General features: G+C 37.7%; 1 protein-coding gene across 3 annotated transcripts; it reads left to right on the top strand.

Annotated features, from left to right (window-relative positions):
* Nucleotides 1-758: 758 nt before the first annotated feature.
* On the top strand, nt 759-9,343 carry LOC133662841 (uncharacterized). 3 transcript variants are annotated; one of them, XM_062067013.1, is made up of 8 exons: nt 783-835; nt 2,393-2,701; nt 3,060-3,459; nt 4,760-4,799; nt 5,674-6,119; nt 6,240-6,375; nt 6,443-6,544; nt 8,190-9,343. In XM_062067013.1, exons 3-7 carry the CDS (start codon nt 3,456-3,458, stop codon nt 6,444-6,446), a joined length of 630 nt encoding a protein of 209 aa, XP_061922997.1. In that variant the 5' UTR covers nt 783-835; nt 2,393-2,701; nt 3,060-3,455; the 3' UTR covers nt 6,447-6,544; nt 8,190-9,343. The 3 variants fall into 3 exon arrangements, with proteins under 3 accessions (XP_061922996.1, XP_061922997.1, XP_061922995.1); XM_062067012.1 differs by lacking the exon at nt 4,760-4,799 and having other exon boundaries at nt 759-835; nt 2,604-2,701; XM_062067011.1 differs by lacking the exon at nt 4,760-4,799.
* The last annotated feature ends 12,409 nt before the right edge of the window (nt 9,344-21,752 follow it).

Raw genomic sequence — 21,752 nt, forward strand, 5'->3', positions numbered from 1 at the left:
ACTTTGGCTGGTGGGGCGGGACTTCCGGGGGGGATAGGGAAGTGACGTTGTTAATAGTGTTGGTTCGAGTTTTGCCCGGAAAAGGGTTAGACACACATTGGAGCTGTTGTGTGGTTGAATTACATCTTGTGCAATAAAGACAAGACAAACAAAGAAGTCGTATGAGCCTACATTTCTGGGATTATTACAGTATCATAGCTTCTAGCAAGGTGGTTGCGCCGTTGAATGCGGCATTTATAGCTCTATTTTCGTAACACAGTGACGTTACAGTAGTTCAATAAATACTAACTTGTGTGTTAAAGTAATTTAAATACCAAAACAAAAACAATAAATGGTATTACTTACTTTCAGTCGTTATTCCTTCGATGCTGAATTGTTTCTTCCTAACGAAATCAAGTCACATCCGCCCACTAAATGCGCATGCGTGTTTTCCAGTAAGAGCAAATATGATTGGACTCATGGGGCGCCGTGCCAAATCTCGCGAGAATGTTGTTGAGACAGCTCCACATCTCAGAATTTAGATAAAGTTGATTTTCTCCTTATTTGTCCATCTGAAAATAGCCATTTTTGGCTATGTGTAACTTTCAAATGAAGACCATTCAGAAAATTCACGCTTTGTATCAGACAGCAGCGGACATCACGCGTTGTTTGCCATCAGTTAACGTCAGAAGAAGAAAAAGCGGGAAAACAGTAGGTGGGGTAACATTTTAACGTTGTCTGCGCCAACCTTAAACTAAAACGAAGAAGAAAAAGAAAGAGAAGAAGAAAGAAAAGAAGAAGCGGGAAAGTCTGTGGAAACGACGACCGCAACGCCTGCGACATGAGCCTTGGAGAGGTAAGTATCCTCATATTGTTTAGTTGTTCAACCATGTAATGTTGTGAAGTGAAAATATTTAACTGTTGTGACAACGGCGTGGTCCTTCGGGAGGTTGCGGTAACGCTAATGGCGTCTGCCCATCAAGTAATGTTAGTATAATGACCTTCACAATTACATTCGACAGTGCATATTAATTTGGGGGGCTTGACTTAAAAGTGTTTTATAATACTGTTGTAGGTATCGCCTAGTCTATAAAATCCGCTACACCTCCCTGATGCCGAAATACATGTCAAACTACTTCCTTAACGTAAATGACCGCCACCAGGGGGTGCTCCACTAACCACGTTAAACCCAGATTCCGAACTAACAAAGGTCTTAACTCATTCTTTTTCTATGCAACATCAATGTGGAATGCGCTCCCAACAGGTATAAAAGAAAGGGCATCTCTATCCTCCTTCAAAACCGCAATAAAAGTTCACCTCCAGGCAGCTACAACCCTAAACTAACACCCTCCCCGGATTGCTAATAATCAAATGTAAACAATCAAATGCAGATACTTTTTCTTTTTCTTATGCCTTCTGATCTCTCTCTCTCTCTCTCTCTATGTCCACTACTTGATGTCCATACCCCCCCACCCCCCTCCACACCCCTGATTGTAAATAATGTAAATAATTCAATGTGATTATCTTGTGTGATGACTGTATTATGATGATAGTATATATGATAGTATATATCTGTATCATGAATCAATTTAAGTGGACCCCGACTTAAACAAGTTGAAAAACTTATTCGGGTGTTACCATTTAGTGGTCAATTGTACGGAATATGTACTTCACTGTGCAACCTACTAATAAAAGTCTCAATCAATCAATCAATCAGGTAAAGTAACAATCGACAAAGAAGGTCAGGGCTGCATTTTATTGGTATGGCTGGCTAGTTGTAATAAATAAGAGATGACATCCAAAAGTGTTCAATGATTAACCAATTTGCCCCGCCATTTTGAAAGCAGCAGTACATTTGCTTACTAGCTGGCAGTGGCCAGTATGTATTGTATCATGCTACAGATTATAGTAACTGCATATATATTGGAAAATAAAGTAGTTAAGTGTGTACAATTTTAAACATTCATTCATTTTAATGAAACCAGTATTATCAGACAGGTCTTGTTAAGACTAGTTATGTGATATAAGAATCATTTTGCTGTGATACATGTTTAAAAAGTTATGATTGTTTTAACCTGGTCAAAATGCACTAATTTATGGTCAACCTCTTCAATACAAAGTCATTGGGGCTCAAGATTTTATTCATGACCTTTTTTGTTAAAAATGCCATAACTTTCTTAATATGTACCCTATTTAAAAAATGTGCCATCAAGCCCCCCGCATGCCAAAATAGATACAAATTAAAATAAGAATTAAACTGTCTGGGTTGAGATTGTTTTACTATAGCCAGAACGATCATAAACAATCATTTTGTTTACTTGTTTTTGACAGAAGTTAAATATGATTCACCCAAAAAGTTAACATCCATATGGAGTGACTCCATATATGTAAATACCTTCCATTTATATTATAGTTCCATCCATCCATCTATTTTCTACTGCTTTTCCCTTCCGTGTCGTGGGGGGTGCTGGAGCCTATACCAGCTGCGCTCGGGCGGAAGGCGGGGTACACCCTGGACAAGTCAACACAGATCGACAGACAACATTCACACACTCGCGTCAATTTAGTGTTGCCAATCAACCTATCCCCAGTTTGTGATCCAAAATGTGTTTTTTCATTAACAGGATGGACAAAAAGAAAATGACAACAAAAAAGAGGTTAAGAGTTCCCACAAAGAAAATGAAGGACCTGCATAATTCTCCTCCCCCAAATGAGCAATCTGGTAAGTCTCTATGTATGTGTGGCAAAGCGGACTACGAATAAACCAAATTGCAGTGTTACATGTAGCTAACAAACTGGAAAAAGGACTTTATTAGTTTGTTTAGTACTTAAAGAACAGCTGAGAATGCCACCTTGGGAAAGTCGCCCCAAGGAAGTTAGGTAACAGTACCCTAATTGTAATGAGGCCACACACCTCTAAGACAGCGATGGGCAAGCTCATCCTACTAAAATGCAAATAGGGATGGGGAGAGGGAATAATCATAACATTGTTGTCCAAATGAGGTGACAAATACCAGTCCAAATTTGTATACTCAAATAAAACATTTTAAACACTTTCTCTTTTGCACTCTCTCTTTCAGGGTGTTTGGCATTCGTCAGACGGGAGGACGGTTATACCGGAAAAATCTTTACAGGAGCAGACATTTTGTCAATATATGAAGCTCCTGTGCAGATCTTAGATCTTAGAACAGGAGATTCTGTTTTAGCAAAGTGGTCAGATGGTAAATTTTATAGGGCAACTGTTGAATATATTTCAGGAAAAGATCAGACTCAGTCACCAAAAGGCTGCCAAACTCCACAGGAGTCATTTTTAAATATGTTGGAAGCCAATGAGCCATCACACTCAACATCAGGGTCTGACACCATTACAGTAGATCAGAACCCACTGTCTGAACATGATAGTATCACAGCGCTGAATCTGCCAAGTGATGGGGAACTTGTAACAGGCAGCAACACTGTTGGACCACCACCACCCTATGGGTAAGCTTGACATTTATAACCTCATGCCTATGGGGCTACAAGTTCAAAACTTTTAATCTTTATAAAATCAAATTTGGTGAATTTCCAAACCAAAAAAACAGCATTAACTGAAATATTATTTTACCTGCCATCAAATAATTGTTTCAGTAAATAGTATGTGAATGACAAATGCAAATATTTAATGTATTTAATTGCCCAAAACCCAACATCTGTATCCACTTTGATTTCAGGATTAAAAGTTCTGAACTTGTGGACCCTGAAAACAATTATTTGCCATCATTTTATTACTTTTTAACCATGGTCAAAATGTTCATAGAGTGTAAATATCCACTCTACAATCTCATGTGTCAAAACTAAGGAGTAACAAAATGAACATTTCATGTCATGGTTACAATTGTTATCACAGTATTGATGAATGTGCTCAAGAAGTACTTGAACACACACTGAAATCTTATAAACAAGTTTTATTGAGAAAAAAAAATTGTTGCACAATATATACTTTCTTAATAGAAGAAATCTAAGTTTTTAAACATTCAGTTTCACGTCAAAATATAAATTCCGCATTTTTTTAAATTAAATAAAAATATATATAAATATAAATAAAAGTAGTGTAAGGATGAGTGTCAAAAAACAGAGCTAACTTTGCTTTCTTATCAGCAATCGAGCATTAATGAAACACCCTTGGGTTCTCAGAGCAACACACAACACCGGAAATGTGTCCCGTGAAACCTGTCCGACCGGAGCTTTCAACAATAACAAAAGTTCCATGGATGAATTAAGTAAACAATATCAAAAAATAGGATCCAAACAAAATTTGTGGAACGCTCGCCTCGGCTGCAGGTACTTGCTGTTGCTCCGCACTGATTTTCAGGACAGGGAAACCAAAACAAGTTTGCTATTTAGCATAATTAGCATCATCAAGCTAGTTTACTTGTTGTTGATACTGTTATGTGATTGGCTGTTGCTGTGTCCCTTCCATTGCTGAGTAAATACTGTTAACTGAGTGTCTTGTTATAGTATGTCCCTGCCATTGCTCAGTGACACTTCCTGTTTTCTGTTTGCTAGGTTCCCAAAGCACGAATGACCTAATGCAGCGAATCTTGCTTGCTCGTATATTTTATCAAACGCATTCAATATTGATATGATTATGTGTCTATCGCGATATATATTTATTGTTTTATTGCCCCAGTGCTATGTAGTATTGATTCTTTAAAAAAAAAATTGGGGCTTGCATGGGAGCACTACGTGCGGATAGAAATGTTACTCTTTTTTTGTGAATTTTTCTCTTCTTTTGTCAAAGGTTGCTCACATGCCTGTACTTCCTCCGTGAAAGAAAGGAGGTAGGGCGGAAATCTCAATAAGCAATAGTTTAAAAAACATATTTAAACCAAATATAAGTACTGGTTTGACAGTTTATACTTAATTGTACATTTCATAAATAATCCTGAGATATATAAAGTACCGGTAATAACTTTTTGGTGATAGTCAATGTTATGTATAACTTAACATTAAAATCTGTCATAACCTGTTAGTTGGTATTGTTGACCTAAGTGAGTTGTCTATTTCCTTGCAGTCAAGATGATTTCATCTTCAGTATTGGACCAGTTCCTTTGTGCTTGATGTGAAATGTTTCTGTTTAGGAGTACTGTACAGAACGATTATAGATATGGTCAATTTTGGTCATGGTACATTTATTTTCATTATTGGTACCGTGCATCATAGAGTAAGGAGAACAAATAATTTATACACTGCTGATTTTGTAGTTCGAGGTCTGTTACTTTTATTATTATTATTATTATTATTATTATTAATAATAATATAATTATAGGCACACTTCAATTGTAAGTGATAGAATCCAAAACAAAAATCCGTAAAATCACATTGTATTAATTTAAAAAAAAGTAATTGATGTGCATCTTATTGCATGAAATCCATATTTTATACTTCAGAGAAGTAGAGGTAAAAAAGAGGAAAAAAATGCAAATTACCTGAAAATCATACAATGTCGTTTTTTGTTTTGTTTTATATTTTACAGAATCCCCAGTCTATTAAATACTTGTTCTCCTTTGGCCGCTGGAAGTTAAAATGCGGGTCAATTCAGTCATTTTTTTGTAGTTCAGTATTTCTCATCTCTTTTGATATTGCATATATATATGGATGGACAAGTTGGGTTTATAGAATGGTAATCTATGGTTCAATGAAATTTCATGATAGGTTTACCAAAGAGGGAACCATCGGTCAATCACCCTACAGTGGCAATACAGCCATACCATCACCGTATGGCCTCCACATCAATTGTCAATTTCCCTATGGGGGCCATACATCTAGCCTACCACCGTATGGCCTCAACATCAAAGGTCCATCTCCCTACGAAGACCATGCATCCTGCCCATCACTGCATGACTTCAACACCGCTGGCCCATCACCAAATGTCTACGACACCTCTGGTCCTTCACCCGGCATACACAATCCACCTGACAATAAAAACCCAGCTTTCCTGGCACCGGACAGGAGAGATGCAGGCAACCCATCTGTCGAGGACACTATCTCATATCGACCGCAGGCAGAAAAATCATGGACGCCATGTGATGGATGTAGGAAGGAGTTTGAAAAAATCCTGCGAGGAAAGCAACGAATCAAAGAAGTCCTCTTGAAAATAGGCAAGTAATTCATGCTAATTTGTTCATGATGTAATTGTTTTGTTTACTTAAATTTGTGATTGGGCCTTAACACATTCTTTTCTCATTCTGGTATTGTTTGTGCTATTTTTTCCCTTTCAGATCCGGGCCAAGTCAGAGTACACCAAACTCTCTGCGACCTGGAGACAAATACAGCGATGGCCCTCCTCAACAATCGGGCCAGCAGGTGCTCTTTCCTGAGAGCGGCGTATTCATATCATCGTTCCGCCTTGCTGCCGTGAGTCATGCTTCAAAGCCCAATTGTATGCGTTTATTCCACGCACTTTTTGACCACTTTTTTACAGTTGAGGAGTGTCAAAATGCTGTCCCTTTTGGTCGCCCTGGAAACAAACCTGCAGGAACAGGAAAGCGCATCCTTGACCGGAAAAAAGTTGAAGGAATCCTACGTAAGTTTTCCCGAACTGAGGGTGTTTTCAGGCCAAAATTGTGTAACAATAATTAAATAGAAGTTCAATATGAGAAAGTTGATCCCTTATTGATTACAGCACACTAGAAGCATAACTGAATGTTACATAATTACAGTTTGTGATTGGCCATAAAACTAGCTTTGTGATAAGCAATATAGTGTTATGTCCATCAACTTGAAGTGTGGTTGTGTGTATTAATGTACTGTATGTTCAGGGTTTCCGCAAGGCATTAAATGGATTTTGCGTAAATTAAGGCCTTAAACGGCAATAAAAAGCATTACATGCGTTGTCCAGAGGCATTTAAAAAATGTAATACAATTGTAGGACATGGCCGATAGTCATTATGTTAAACGGTAAAAGAAAATTAACTTAAGAACGTTACGGTCATCGAAATTGCTACGTCTGTCTTTTTTTTTTAGCTGTAGCTGTTAAACTGCATACAAGAGGTATTGTAAGGTGGGAACGCGACAAAAGCACTTCCTCAATACGGCAAAATGAAACTGCACTGGGGGCTTAAACTTTTCCATTCTTTGGTCACTGTAGGCGTGTAGTCCTTAACTGTGACACCATGTCAGGATAATGGGGAAGCTGAACTTTTTTCATACGACTCGTTTATTTCAATCACCTCCACTTCATATGAGCTAACATTAGCAACTGTCGTGACGCAGGCGCCTCAAGTGATCTACGCTGGCCTAGGATGGACAAACAAGGCAATTTTCACAGCAGACCACAACTCTTTTATTCTCTGACGTTCCCACAATAAATGAATACAAGACATGACACTCGATACATAACTTGCTATTTACTGTAAACATTTTAAACAACAGAGAGGGTGTAAACTACAATATATTCAATATGTTTAATTGACATACCTTTTTTTATGCATCTTATTGGCATTTTTCCAAATATCGTTCTGTATTTTTCTAAAATGTCTACGGTCATGCACAGTCAAAACACCAGATGCTACTCCAGAAAAAATAAATAAATACAAATACATTCTCTAATTAAACAGCTTTGTAAGCCAATTCTAATACACTAGAAAGTAACAGTTAATGTAAACTTTTCAACTAATTAACTTGTCTAATGCTTACAACTGTGTATACAGATACCATACCATACCATACCAACTTTATTTATTAATTGTAAGCTTTTGACTATATATAATAACTATATGCAGTTGCACATGGGCATTACATTTTTTTAAGTACCAAAAAAATGGGATTAAAAAGCATTACATTAGATTTGCATTATTATTATTATTATTATTGAGGGGACGGCGTGGCGAAGTTGGTAGAGTGGCTGTACCAGCAATCGGAGGGTTACTGGGGTTCAATCCCCACCTTCCACCATCCTAGTCACGTCCGTTGTGTCCTTGGGCAAGACACTTCACCTTTGCTCCTGATGGGTGCTGGTAGCGCCTTGCATGGCAGCTCCCTCCATCAGTGTGTGAATGGGTGAATGTGGAAATACTGTCAAAGCGCTTTGAGTACCTTGAAGGTAGAAAAGCGCTATACAAGTAACCCATTTATCATTTATTTATCATTGCATTGCATAGATTTGATACCTTTAAAACTCGGATGTGGCAAAATTACGAATGCCTGATTATTATGTTCTTGCCTTACAGCGTATGTCCTGAGATGCGGTACCCTTCCTGATTGGGACAATATTGAGGAGGCCAAGCTCAAGAAAGCTTTGGTAAACAAATGTCGGGCCAGAGCAGGTTTTAAGTAGGCCCTTGTACCTGCCAAGTTCATTCTGGGGTAGGATGTTTCCTTTGTAAACATGTTAATATTTTGGTCTGGGGTTGGACAGTATACATAGTATAAAATTGCCATATGATGTAGCTTTTAGTACCATGTTATACTGTGACAATGCATATTGAGCTGTGCTGTGTCTCGCAAATTTGGCACCGATGCAACCTCACTAACAAGCTAGCGGCTAATATCCCTTCACAGTGCAAAGCTGTTTCCAAATAAAAAAATAATACAACTGGAAATGACGCAGTATGTTACTGCTTACATAATCAGGTATATTAGTAGTAATAGTAATTCAGTGTTTGTATTTGAGTGGGCCCCAGACCCCTCTGTAGTGAAAAAGTTGGTCGGGCCCCGAGGTAAAAAATGTTAAGTATCCCTGGTTTTCAATGTGTGATTATTTTTTGTATGTAGACCAGTTCTAAACAGCCCGGTTACAATTTTATAAATGTATTTCAGTTTTTGCTTGGAATATTTAAAAAATGGAAAATGTTGTCATTTACTCACCCTCTTACTGAGATGAAGTCAAGTGGGTTTTTTTTAACTACGGTACATGGTTTGCGCAACAGGGAGTTAAAAAAACTACACCTGACTTTTTCACGTGTGGGGCGGTATAGCTCGGTCGGTAGAGCGGCCGTGCCAGCAACTTGAGGGTTTCAGGATCAATTCCCGCTTCCGCCATTCTAGTCACTTCCGTTGTGTCCTTGGGCAAGACACTTTACCCACCAGCTCCCAGTGCCACCCACACTGGTTTAAATGTAACTTAGATATTGGGTTTCACTATGTAAAGCGATTTGAGTCATTAGAGAAAAGCGCTATATAAATATAATTCACTTCACAACAACAAAGTGAGTACTTGGGGTTAAATTAATTTATATTTGTATTTGTTTTATTTTTTGTATATTGTTTTCTATGTTGTTTTAATTATTGTGAATGTCAATATGTACATTATGTTTGTAATAATTAACTACATTTAAATTGTTGTATTTAATCTATTTTTATATCTTATGTTTTGTATTTTTGTATAGCCAAATAGTTATACACCTTTCAATATTTGAGTATTTTTTTTACTGTTATTTCTAATTAAGTCAGATAATTGAACTCTCAATTTGTTCTCATTATTCTCAAATTTGAGATATGATGGCTTTGTTAAGACATTTAAGAGAATTAATCAAGACATGAAAGAGACATACATACGATCTCTTTTATTGCTCACACATCTCATTTATTTCTCTTTAATTCTCCTTCAAAATAAATGAGACATAATTGAGATCAGTGTCATACATATATGAGCTCTCCTCAGTGTATCCCACTTCTCAAATATTGCTCAAATGGTTGTCTCAACTCAACCTCCTTTGTCTCAGTGATGTCTTGTCTCTTTTTAGCTTATTTATTACTCCTAAGGGTCCCTTAGGAGCAATAAAAGAGAAACAATTGATCACAGAATTAGACAGATATGAGAAGCTCAAAATGTTCTCAAGATACGAGATCAAGCAACAGATGAGCAAGCACATTTTTGCTATGGGGTGTGTTTTCGAGCATCACATGAATTGTCTTTAAAGCATTATTTAAACTCACGGATTTTGAGTTAAAATAATACATTCAAAAGTTTTATTTTTCAACTCATTAATTGTGTTAATATTTGACACTTGCTGTGTTTTTTTGACACACACAAGTGTATTTTTAACACTGAATTGTTTTATTCCTTTTCATTATTAAGTGTTATTTTTTAACACCAATTTATTTTGTTGATCGACACATGTTTATTTAACACCAAATTGTGTTATCCCTTATCACTATTATGTGTTAATTTTTAACACCAATTTATTTTGTTTGATGGCACAAAAGTGACTAAATTCTCTCATTCCATTTTCACTGTGAATGTCACAAGTTGACACTACTAGTGGGAATACATAACAGTGTAAAAACACACTTTAATGTATTATAGAACATTAAAAGTGGTATTTGACATCAAAATAAAAGTACAAACCCCGTTTCCATATGAGTTGGGAAATTGTGTTAAATGTAAATATAAACGGAATACAATGATTTGCAAATTATTTTCAACCCATATTCAGTTGAATATGCTACATAAGACAACTGATGTTCAAACTGATAAAAAACTTTTTTTTTTTGCAAATAATCATTAACTTCAGAATTTGATGCCAGCAACACATGACAAAGAAGTTGGGAAAGGTGGCAATAAATACTGATAAAGTTGAGGAATGCTCATCAAACATTTATTTGGAACATCCCACAGGTGAACAGGCAAATTGGGAACAGGTGGGTGCCATGATTGGGTATAAAAGTAGATTCCATGAAATGCTCAGTCATTCACAAACAAGGATGGGGCGAGGGTCACCACTTTGTCAACAAATGCGTGAGCAAATTGTTGAACAGTTTAAGAAAAACTTTTCTCAACCAACTATTACGAGGAATTTAGGGATTTCACCATCTACGGTCCGTAATATCATCAAAGGGTTCAGAGAATCTGGAGAAATCACTGCACGTAAGCAGCTAAGCCCGTGACCTTCGATCGCTCAGGCTGTACTGCATCAACAAGCGACATCAGTGTGTAAAGGATATCACCACATGGGCTCAGGAACACTTCAGAAACCCACTGTCAGTAACTACAGTTGGTCGCTACATCTGTAAGTGCAAGTTAAAACTCTCCTATGCAAGGCGAAAACCGTTTATCAACAACACCCAGAAACGCCGTCGGCTTCGCTGGGCCTGAGCTCATCTAAAATGGAATGATACAAAGTGGAAAAGTGTTCTGTGGTCTGATGAGTTCACATTTCAAATTGTTTTTGGAAACTGTGGACGTTGTGTCCTCCGGACCAAAGAGGAAAAGAACCATCCGGATTGTTATAGGCGCAAAGTTGAAAAGCCAGCATCTGTGATGGTATGGGGGTGTATTAGTGCCCAAGACATGGGTAACTTACACATCTGTGAAGGCGCCATTAATGCTGAAAGGTACATACAGGTTTTGGAGCAATATATGTTGCCATCCATGCAACGTTACCATGGACGCCCCTACTTATTTCAGCAAGACAATGCCAAGCCACGTGTTACATCAAGGTGGCTTCATAGTAAAAGAGTGCGGGTACTAGACTGGCCTGCCTGTAGTCCAGACCTGTCTCCCATTGAAAATGTGTGGCGCATTATGAAGCCTAAAATACCACAACGGAGACCCCCGGACTGTTGAACAACTTAAGCTGTACATCAAGCAAGAATGGGAAAGAATTCCACCTGAGAAGCTTAAAAAATGTGTCTCCTCAGTTCCCAAACGTTTACTGTGTGTTGTTAAAAGGAAAGGCCATGTAACACAGTGGTGAACATGCCCTTCCCCAACTACTTTGGCATGTGTTGCAGCCAGGAAATTCTAAGTTAATTATTATTTGCAAAAAAAAAATAAGGTTTATGAGTTTGAACATCAAATATTTTGTCTTTGTAGTGCATTCAATTGAATATGGGCTGAAAAGAATTTGCAAATCATTGTATTCTGTTTATATTTACATTTAACACAATGTCCCAACTCATATGGAAACAGGGTTTGTATAAAAATGATTTTACTAAATATGAAAATACTTCCAAGTCACCTGCAAAGCTACAGAAAGTTATGAACACCCTCATGCTGTAAATCTCTTAACCATGTGTGTGTATGGATGTTCAAATGTGTTGACACACAAGACTTCGTGATCAAGTATCTTAGAATCTTATTCATTCAGGACTAAAAGTACTTAGAGAGCCATGGAAATTCGGTACAACTGTATTGACACATTGATATTGTAAATAATCGTACAATATAGAGATTCTCATCTCCACCATATGTACTCTGTAAATCAAAAGGCTGGTACCGTGTACGTTAAAAGAAGGTCTGCTCTGATAACACTGCTCGTCACTTTCAAACACTTAGTAGGCATGGAAATGCTCACTAAAATGTCCACCAGGAAGAGTATAATACTGTCGACAACAAGTATATTTAGTATTTTGCAAAACATGGGCATTTCTTGCTCAATCTCACGGCAAACGAGTAATCCTGTCCTGTACTCTGTCCCACAGATAGTTAGTTACCCATTTAGTAGAGTAGATGTATTGCATTAAAAACTCAACCTGCAACGTCTATGGCAAACAGGCCACTATTGTCCTCTTTTAGTTTAAATTATTTCAAGGGTCCATACTCGATATGGTTTGAATCGGTCTCCCAATGATGTGCTATGGACAGCTGATGTTTTTTTGCAAGAGATTTTGTGATTTTGTATACAAAACAGATGACAGCACATCATCGTTGCGGTTTTGCCTGCTTCATATATTTAAAAAAATAAGGAAAACTTTTCACAAACCTTGATAAATTTCATTCATTCGAGCCGCATTTGCAGTGTTTATATCTAGACCACACAGCCTCACTTCTATCCAAATGTCATAGTGGTTAAACACCTATTTCATGAAATATGTAAATATGTCTGATTGAGGTTCGTGGGCCTCTTACTATCATGTGTTATGAACTGAATTAGCATGACTCATTAGGCATTTTACCCCGGTTGCATCTCTATCAGAACTGTTTACTGCATTAGATTGCTAACGTGCACATCACTTGAACACACAAATGCAAAAAAAGTAAAGGCAAGTGCAATTAATCAGTTCTGACTGTATGGATGCTCCTATAAGAGTCTTGTAGATAATTGAAAATCTGTTCAGAAATCCTCATGCAATTCATCTGGTTAGTATTAATATCGGCTTTCATGTCAGCAAATGAGTTGACTCTGAAAGACCCAATATTGTTAAATGCATGGGCATTGGGCCTGAATGCACATGTAATCTTTCAGAACAAAGACAATTTGGTGAAAGCGTCCTTGTGTCATTGGTAACCATTACCATCATGGCCCTACAACAACACCACTCACTGCATTTCAAATGATTCCAATCCTTTGCTCAGTGGCATGAATATTCCACCTCAGTGTTCTCACCAAACTGTCTCCAGAGAGATGGCAGTCATCAGCCCTGATGTGCTCAACCGCTGTGGCTGATGCCCATTGCACTAGACTGTGCATATGCTAGCTTTGAAAGTAGATACAGTTTCAACTCGGCGATGTACCATAAATATTATGGGTGTATAGGAACTGAAATTGGCAACTGGGTTTCATAGAGAGGTCACGCATGGATAGTCATGTTTGTTCAATTGTGCTTCTCCACAGAACCTACATTGTTTATGTGTTGCTTTCCCATAAATATTCAAACCCCTGCTAAGACATCCCTCTCAAACAAAATGAAAATAGCTAAAGTTGCACCAACTTATAAGCAGTGTTGGGTTAGTTACTGAAAACCAGTAACTAGTTACAGTTACTAGTTACTTTATTTCAAAAGTAACTCTGTTACTAACTCAGTTACTTACACCAAAAAGTAATGTGTTACTGTGAAAAGTAACTATTTAGTTACTTCTTTTTTTCCCCTTTTTTTAAGGCTCCCATTAATGCCCTTTTAGCCTTCATTTCAGTACTGTTATTGTACTGGAGAATAATACAATGTGTTGATCAACTTGACATGCATTTGCATCACTGAACTCTGCTAAGCAATGTGGTCTACATACAACACACAAAGACAACGATATGTTTCAAAGGGCCAATTCATTTCAGGCCAGAACAAATTGACAAAACTATTTTAAATAGCTGCAACATAATGGCACTTTCACTTTAACTTTAAGTAGATAGGATCTTTGATCCAAGACACAACTTACATTTAACTAAAATGTTATTTTCTTTGTGCTTGACAAAAGAAAAGCATTGAGAATGTCTCCATGTTAAAAAACTCGACTTCTGGCTTCGCCATGATGTCTTGTTAGTTGTTATGATAGTAGCGTATGTGTGTGTGGCCCTTTAAGATATGACAACATGTGAGGTGAGTGACGTCAGTGAGTGAGTGGGCGAGAGAGGTGAGCGAGCGGCGACAGTGAGTGCGTGCAGGTGCTCTAGCTTGGTGGATGGCTGCGTCCAATAAAGTCACAAAGTTGCAACAAACCGCCGGCCTCGTCATTCACCCTCAGCTGTAAAGACCCACTTCCGGGTAAAGTGAAGGTTGTTAGCCCCGAAGGAACGTCTCCCCTGCGCTCCTCAACTACGGTATGGGAGTCCCCCACCTACAGAAAGCACGCCTTTTTTTCCACCGCAGCGCTGCAATAAAACACACTCAGATCTTCTGTTTCTAGCTGATTCTACATAAAAAACGTAAAATAACGCAGTAACGCATCATGTAGTAACGGTAACTGAGTTACTGAATATAAAAAATAACGCGTTAGATTATTAGTTACCGCCGAAACTAACGGCGTCACAGTAACGCGTTACAATAACGCGTTACTTTGTTTTGTAACGCGTTAGTCCCAACACTGCTTATAAGACTGGAGACAAATACCAATTTACAAATTATAAACATGTTTCTTTACTTCCGCAATTTTCAAAAATCATTGAAAAACTGTTCAATAACAGATTAGAGTGTTTCACAAACAAAAACAGAATACTTGCTGAGAACCAATATGAATACAGAGCTAATATTTAAACTTTGATGGCTTTAATTGAAACAACAGACGGAATTACCAATGCAATAGATCGTAAAAAATGTGCAGCAGCAGTGTTTATGGCTCTAACTAAAGCACTTGACACAATTAATCACAATATTTTAATGAAAAAATTAAAACGGTATGGCATCAGAGGGTTGGTCTTAAACTGGATTGCAAGTTACCTAACCAACAGGAAACAATACGTGAAGCTAGTCGAACACACATCTACAACGCTAAATATACCCTGTGGTGTACCCCAGGGATCAATACTGGGACCAAAATTGTTCAATATTTATATAAATGACATTTTTAAAGTTCCAAAAGATTTAAAGTTAGTATTATTCACGGATGATACAACAGCGTTTTGTTCAGGAGGGAACACACATAAACCAATACAAATAATAACAGAAGAAATGAACAAATTAAAAAGATGGTTCGACAAAAACAGACTATCCTTAAACCTCAGTACAACTAAAATAATGCTATTCGGTAACAGTAGAAGGGAAAGTCAAACACAAATACAAATAGACAGAATAGAAATTGAAAGAGTAAATCAAACCACATTTCTAGGTATAATGAGAGATGATAAAATGAACTGGAAAGCTCATGTAAAAAATATACAACATAAGTAGTAAGAAACACATCAATAATGAATAAAGCAAAACATGTTCTAGACCAAAAATAACTTAATATTCTCTACTGCTCGCTAGTGTTACCATATCTAGTTATTGTGCAGAAATATGGGGAAATAACTACAAAAGTACACTTCATTCATTAACTGTGTTACAAAAAAGATCAGTTAGAATAATACATAATGTTGGATGTAAAGAACATTCAAAACCTTTATTCATTGAATCGAAAATACTGAAATTCCACGACATGGTGAATTAGCAAACAGCTAAAATTATACACAAAGCAAACTATAATCTGCTACCCAAGAATATACAACAATTCTTCTCAACAAAAGAGGAGAAATATAATCTTAGAGAAAAAATAGTTAAAAAAATGTGTACGCACGTACAACACTTAAGACCTTCAGTATATCAGTATGTGGAATTAAGTATGGAATGGATTAAGCAAGCAAATCAAACAATGTACTAATATGATCCACTTCAAGAAACTCTTCAAACTTAAAGTGTTTACAAAGTACAAAGAAGAAGAACCATGATAAATATTCTCATTTTATTTTATCCACATATTTATTTTCTAGATAATCTTACTTATCTCAGCATATGAAATGTACTAATAATAATAATTATTTATTTATTTTTAACGTTATTATTTATGGAGTATATTGTGAATCAATTGAGAACAGGTAGCAACTGTTATGTAAAGGAAATGGGGTATAATTAAATAAGCTCTGCTATTTCCTACTCCTTTTTGAACATGTTGAATAGAGAAACTGGAAATTGTGATGTGTCATGTTGTATGTTATGTATCATGTTGTATGCATGCATGTTCCAAATAAACACAAACTCAACTCAACTCTTGTTGTTTGTGTTGGACAGACAAAGGCACGATTAAAATGTTTGTATTGTATGTGTAGCAAGTTTGTAATAACACTGTGAAATCTACAAACTAATGAAGAAAATATTCCCGTTGTACATGATTCTTGGGATAGATTACTTTTTCCCGAGTGCTCCTGTGTACACTAATGGCCCATCCATCCATTTGCCAATGCAGGAAGGGGTGGGGGTAGAGTGCACAAGGATCACCATTTCCCCTGTTCTCTCTACTTGTGTCAAGAGTTCCCTTTCCTCTTTATCCTGTGAATAATAGCACCCCGGTGGCATTGCGGGTGATAAATAAATCCTGTAGGAAACAGCAACAGGATCTCGGGTGGGGGTCCATGCAACAGGAAGAGAGATCAATGAGTCTTTTAATTGTAAGTGCGGCTAAAGCTCGCCGTCGGGTTCAGTGTCAGCTGCTGCCAGCACCAGATCTATTACACTGACTTTACTACCAGATATTACAACATACATTAAATTGTATGAGTAGCTCCTAGATGTGTTTCAGGAGGTTGGAGCCATTCGTATTTACCAGCCAGTAATATCGGCTGGAACAGGAATTTGATAAAACTAAGTTTAAATATCGGAAGAAACATACACTATATTGCCAAAAGTATTTGGCCACCCGTCCAAATGATGAGAATCAGGTGTCCTAATCACTTGGCCCGGTGTATAAAATCAAGCACTTAGACATGGACACTGTTTCTACAAACATTTGTGAAAGAATGGGCCGCTCTCAGTGATTTCCAGTGTGGAACTGTCATAGGATGCCACCTGTGCCACAAATCCAGTTGTGAAATTGCCTAGCTCCTAAATATTCCAAAGTCAACTTTATTATAAGAAAAGTGAAGAGTTTGGGAACAACAGCAAGTCAGCCACCAAGTGATAGGCCATGTAAACTGACAGAGAGGGGTCAGCGGATGCTGAAGCGCATAGTGTCAAGACTTTATGCACTGTCAGTTGCTACAGAGCTCCAAACTTCATGTGACCTTCCAATTAGCCCACGTACAGTACGCAGAGAGCTTTATGGAATGGGTTTCCATGGTCTGAGCAGCGGCATCTAAGCCATACATCACCAAGTCCAATGCAAAGCGTCAGATGCAGTGGTGTAAAGCACGTCGCCACTGAACTCTAGAGCAGTGGAGACACCTTCTCTGGAGTGATGAATTACGTATATGTATTGTTGCATTTGAACAACTGTATTGTTGATAACAGAGGTAAATTATTGGTATTGTTCATTATCAATAGCGCTATTTCTATTGGTATTTGTATTGATCCATTTGTAGTGTAATAATGCTCATTGTCATTTCTGTATTATTATTTATTTCGCTAACTGCTTCTATGCTATCACTTTTACCATCATATTTGTACATATCGTATTTGCTGATGTTTCCCTATTGTTGTTGTTGTTGTTGTTATTGTTATATTTGTTGTTGTTGTTGTTATTGTTATATTTGCTGTTGTTGTTTTTGTCTCTCTGTCTTGTCCCCACAATTTCCCCCTCTGTCTACCTTTTTTTCTCTTTCTATCCCCTCCTGCTCCGGCCCGGCTGCACCAAATGATAATATAAATACATTTAATAAAGTCAAATACAAATAAGGTAACAAGAGAAGTATCCCACACTTCTCTTTTGTAAAGTAAATCTGAACAGCCGATATGGGCATTTACATCAACTAAATGATTTTTCTGAGAAGCTGGACAGGACAAAAAAAATAAAATAAAATAAAAACAATAAAATAAAAAAAGGAGTGATGAATTAAGCTTTTCCATCTGGCAATGTGATGGACCCATCTGGGTTTGGAGGTTGCCAGGAGAACGCTACATTTCGGACTGCATTGTGTCGGGTGTGAAATTTGGTGGAGGAGGAATTATGGTGTGAGGTTGTTTTTCAGGAGTTGGGCTTGGCCCCTTAGTTCCAGTGAAAGGAATTTTGAATGCTCCAAAAACATGTTGGACGATTCCATGGGATGGCACGTCAAGTTCATATGTGAGTAAAGGCGGGTGGCCAACTACTTTTTGGCAATATAGTGTGTATTGAGGGTATTTGGGCTAAAATGAAATTAAAGAGGAGGGCGTTTTTGCAGCATCCTCCCCCGTGACCATTAATACAGACTGTAACTGACTGAAGCAGATGGTGACCAGCAAAATCTGACAGACATGCACGGACGTCTGGCTAATTATGCAATGTAAACCCACAAATCAACACAAACAAAGGACAAGATGGCAGAGTTGCATGCTGACAGACCACACAAGGATTCAATCTGGTTCAACATTGAATGAAGACAAAAAATTCAAACACTAGCAAAAAAGCATATCATGTACATACTGTAAATTATATTCACCGTGTTGTTTACCTTGATCGAGTAACAATGCATCATGATTGGAATTGCTTCCAAACCAAGCAAGTTCAACGATCAGAATGGCGTGATCACATTGCAATATGGCATTAGTTAATTCATTGTCTTTGCTTTTCTGGAGAGACTGATTAGCAAAGTTGTTAGATCATTTAGATGGTACAACACCTAATTAGTGTGTCTGCGTTTCATTGGCTTGCATTGCTGGCTGCGAAAGATGCAATGCAAATTGAGCAAATATGTGTGCCTACATGTATTGCACAATTATAAACGCCACACTTTTGTTTTTGGCTCTCATTTTTCATGAGTTGAACTCAAAGATCTAAAACTTTTAGTATATACACAAAATACCTTTTTATTTCAAATATTCAGAAATCTGTCTAAGTCTGTGTTAGTGAGCATTTAGTCAGTTAGTGGGCAGCCTAAGGCACACCTGTGCAATAATCATGTGAGGTGGGATGGATTATTTTAGCAAAAAAAAAGTGCTCACTAACACAGATTTAGACAGAATTGTGAACGATATTTGAGAGGAATAGTTTTTTTGTGTATATAGTAAAAGTTTTATTTTTTTAATTTTCCATACACAAATGCAATCGAGGACTCCTGGCTCAGTAAAGTATGATGGAGGTGAAATAAGATACTGTCAACCAGAGTGGGATTTGAACCCAGTACCTTTCATTCCAAGTCAACAGTCTTAACCACTGGGCTATACTGAGTCTTGTGAAAAGAAGATTTTGTTCCATACACAAATGTAATCAAGGACATTTTCCTCAGTAAGATATGATGGAGGTGGAACAAAATACTGTCAACCAGGGTGGGATTGGAACCTCGCACCCTTCATTCCACGTCAACAGTCTTAAAGGCCTACTGAAACCCACTACTACTGACCATGCAGTCTGATAGTTTATATATCAATGATGAAATCTTAACATTGCAACACATGCCAATACGGCCGGGTTAACTTATAAAGTGCAATTTTAAATTTCCCGGGAAACTTCCGCTTGAAAACGTCTATGTATGATGACTTATACGCGTGACGTCACGACGGCAACGGAAGTATTCGGACCCAATGTGTCACCACACAAAAAGCTCTGTTTTCATCGAAAAATTCCACAGTATTCTGGACATCTGTGTTGGTGAATCTTTTGCAATTTGTTTAATGAACAATGGAGACTGCAAAAAAGAAAATTGTGGGTGGGATCGGTGTATTAGCTGCGGACTACAGCAAGACAACCAGGAAGACAGAGATGGATAGCAGACGCGTTAGCCGCCAAACTCACCTTAACTTCCTCCGTCTCGCCGATCGCATCTGTGATCGGGTGAAGTCCTTCGTCGCACCGTCGATCGCTGGAACGCAGGTGAGCACGGGTGTTGATGAGCAGATGAGGGCTGGCTGGCGTAGGTGGATAGCTAATGTTTTTAGCATAGCTCTGTGAGGTCCGGTTGATAAGTTAGCTTCAATGGCGTCGTTAGCAACACAGCATTGTTAAGCTTTGCCCAGCTGGAAATTATTAACCGTGTAGTTACATGTCCATGGTTTAATAGTATTTTTGATCTTCTGTCTATCCTTCCAGTCAGGGATTTATTTATTTTGTTTCTATCTGCATTGGAGCCAGATGCTATCATGTTAGCTCAGTAGCTAAAGTGCTTCGCTGATGTATTGTCGTGGAGATAAAAGTCACTGTGAATGTCCATTTCGCGTTCTCGACTCTCATTTTCAAGAGGATATAGTATCCGAGGTGGTTTAAAATACAAATCCGTGATCCACAATAGAAAAAGGAGAGTGTGTGGAATCCAATGAGATCTTGTACCTAAGTTACGGTCAGAGCGAAAAAAGATACACACTGCACTGCCTCTCTAGTTCTTCACTCTAACGTTCCTCATCCACGAATCTTTCATCCTCGCTCAAATTAATGGGGTAATCGTCGCTTTCTCGGTCCGAATCTCTCTCGCTCCATTGTAAACAACGGGGAATTGTGAGGAATCCTACCTCCTGTGACGTCACGCTACTTCCGGTATAGGCAAGGCTTTTTTTTATCAGCGACCAAAAGTTGCGAACTTTATCGTCGTCGTTCTATACTAAATCCTTTCAGCAAAAATATGGCAATATCGCGAAATGATCAAGTATGACACATAGAATGGATCTGCTATCCCCATTTAAATAAAAAAAATTAATTTCAGTAGGCCTTTAACCAGAGTCATTCTGGGTCTTGTGTAGGAACAGTGTGTCAGAGAGTGAGTGAGTGTAGTTCCTTAGCGGGGTGGTAATAGTAGTAGAAAGTTCATATTTGAGGGCGTTGACCACTAAGCTCTCCTGGCCTTACAATTAAAATAGGTTCATTGTAATTAGATAATAAAAAAAAGACATAAAATAATCAAATGTTAGCTAATATATGCAACACCATCTGAACAAAATATCCCCATCCTAGCTGTATATAATAGCTGACAATAGCTGGGGATAGGGGTGGGTAATGCTCTATATATACATATATATTGCTGTAAAAATCTGCTGTACAGGGTTAGTGTTTGGGGTTAGAGCTTGGGTCCCCTTTTTCAGGAACACTACGGTACTACAAAAACCGACAACATTTTAAACGAGACGAACCAGAAAGCACATGAAAATAAAGAATGTGGGATTTACAATATTAACTGTGATAGATAAAACCCTTAACAACATATGAGTGCTGCTCCTCTTTTACTTGTCACACTACCTCTTCTAACAGCCCATTTGTGGCCTGCGAGCTGTATTTTGCCCAGGTACATACTGCCCGTTAGTATACAATGTGAACTTTGTGTACAAGTCCATTCATGTCAGCAATTAACTTCAAATGTGAAACTCATCTGTGACATTAACTAATTACATGCAAAGTGAGTGAGGTATGTAAAGCTTTTATTGTCATTTAAGTTTTTGAAACCACACATTTTCTGAGATTTTCAATTCAAGGTTTTCAAATACTGTAAGATATAATCATCAAAATGATAACCAATAAAGGCTTGACATATCTCACTTTGCATGTA

Source organism: Entelurus aequoreus, linkage group LG12, assembly GCF_033978785.1.
Source record: "Entelurus aequoreus isolate RoL-2023_Sb linkage group LG12, RoL_Eaeq_v1.1, whole genome shotgun sequence".
Classification (NCBI taxonomy): domain Eukaryota; kingdom Metazoa; phylum Chordata; class Actinopteri; order Syngnathiformes; family Syngnathidae; genus Entelurus; species Entelurus aequoreus.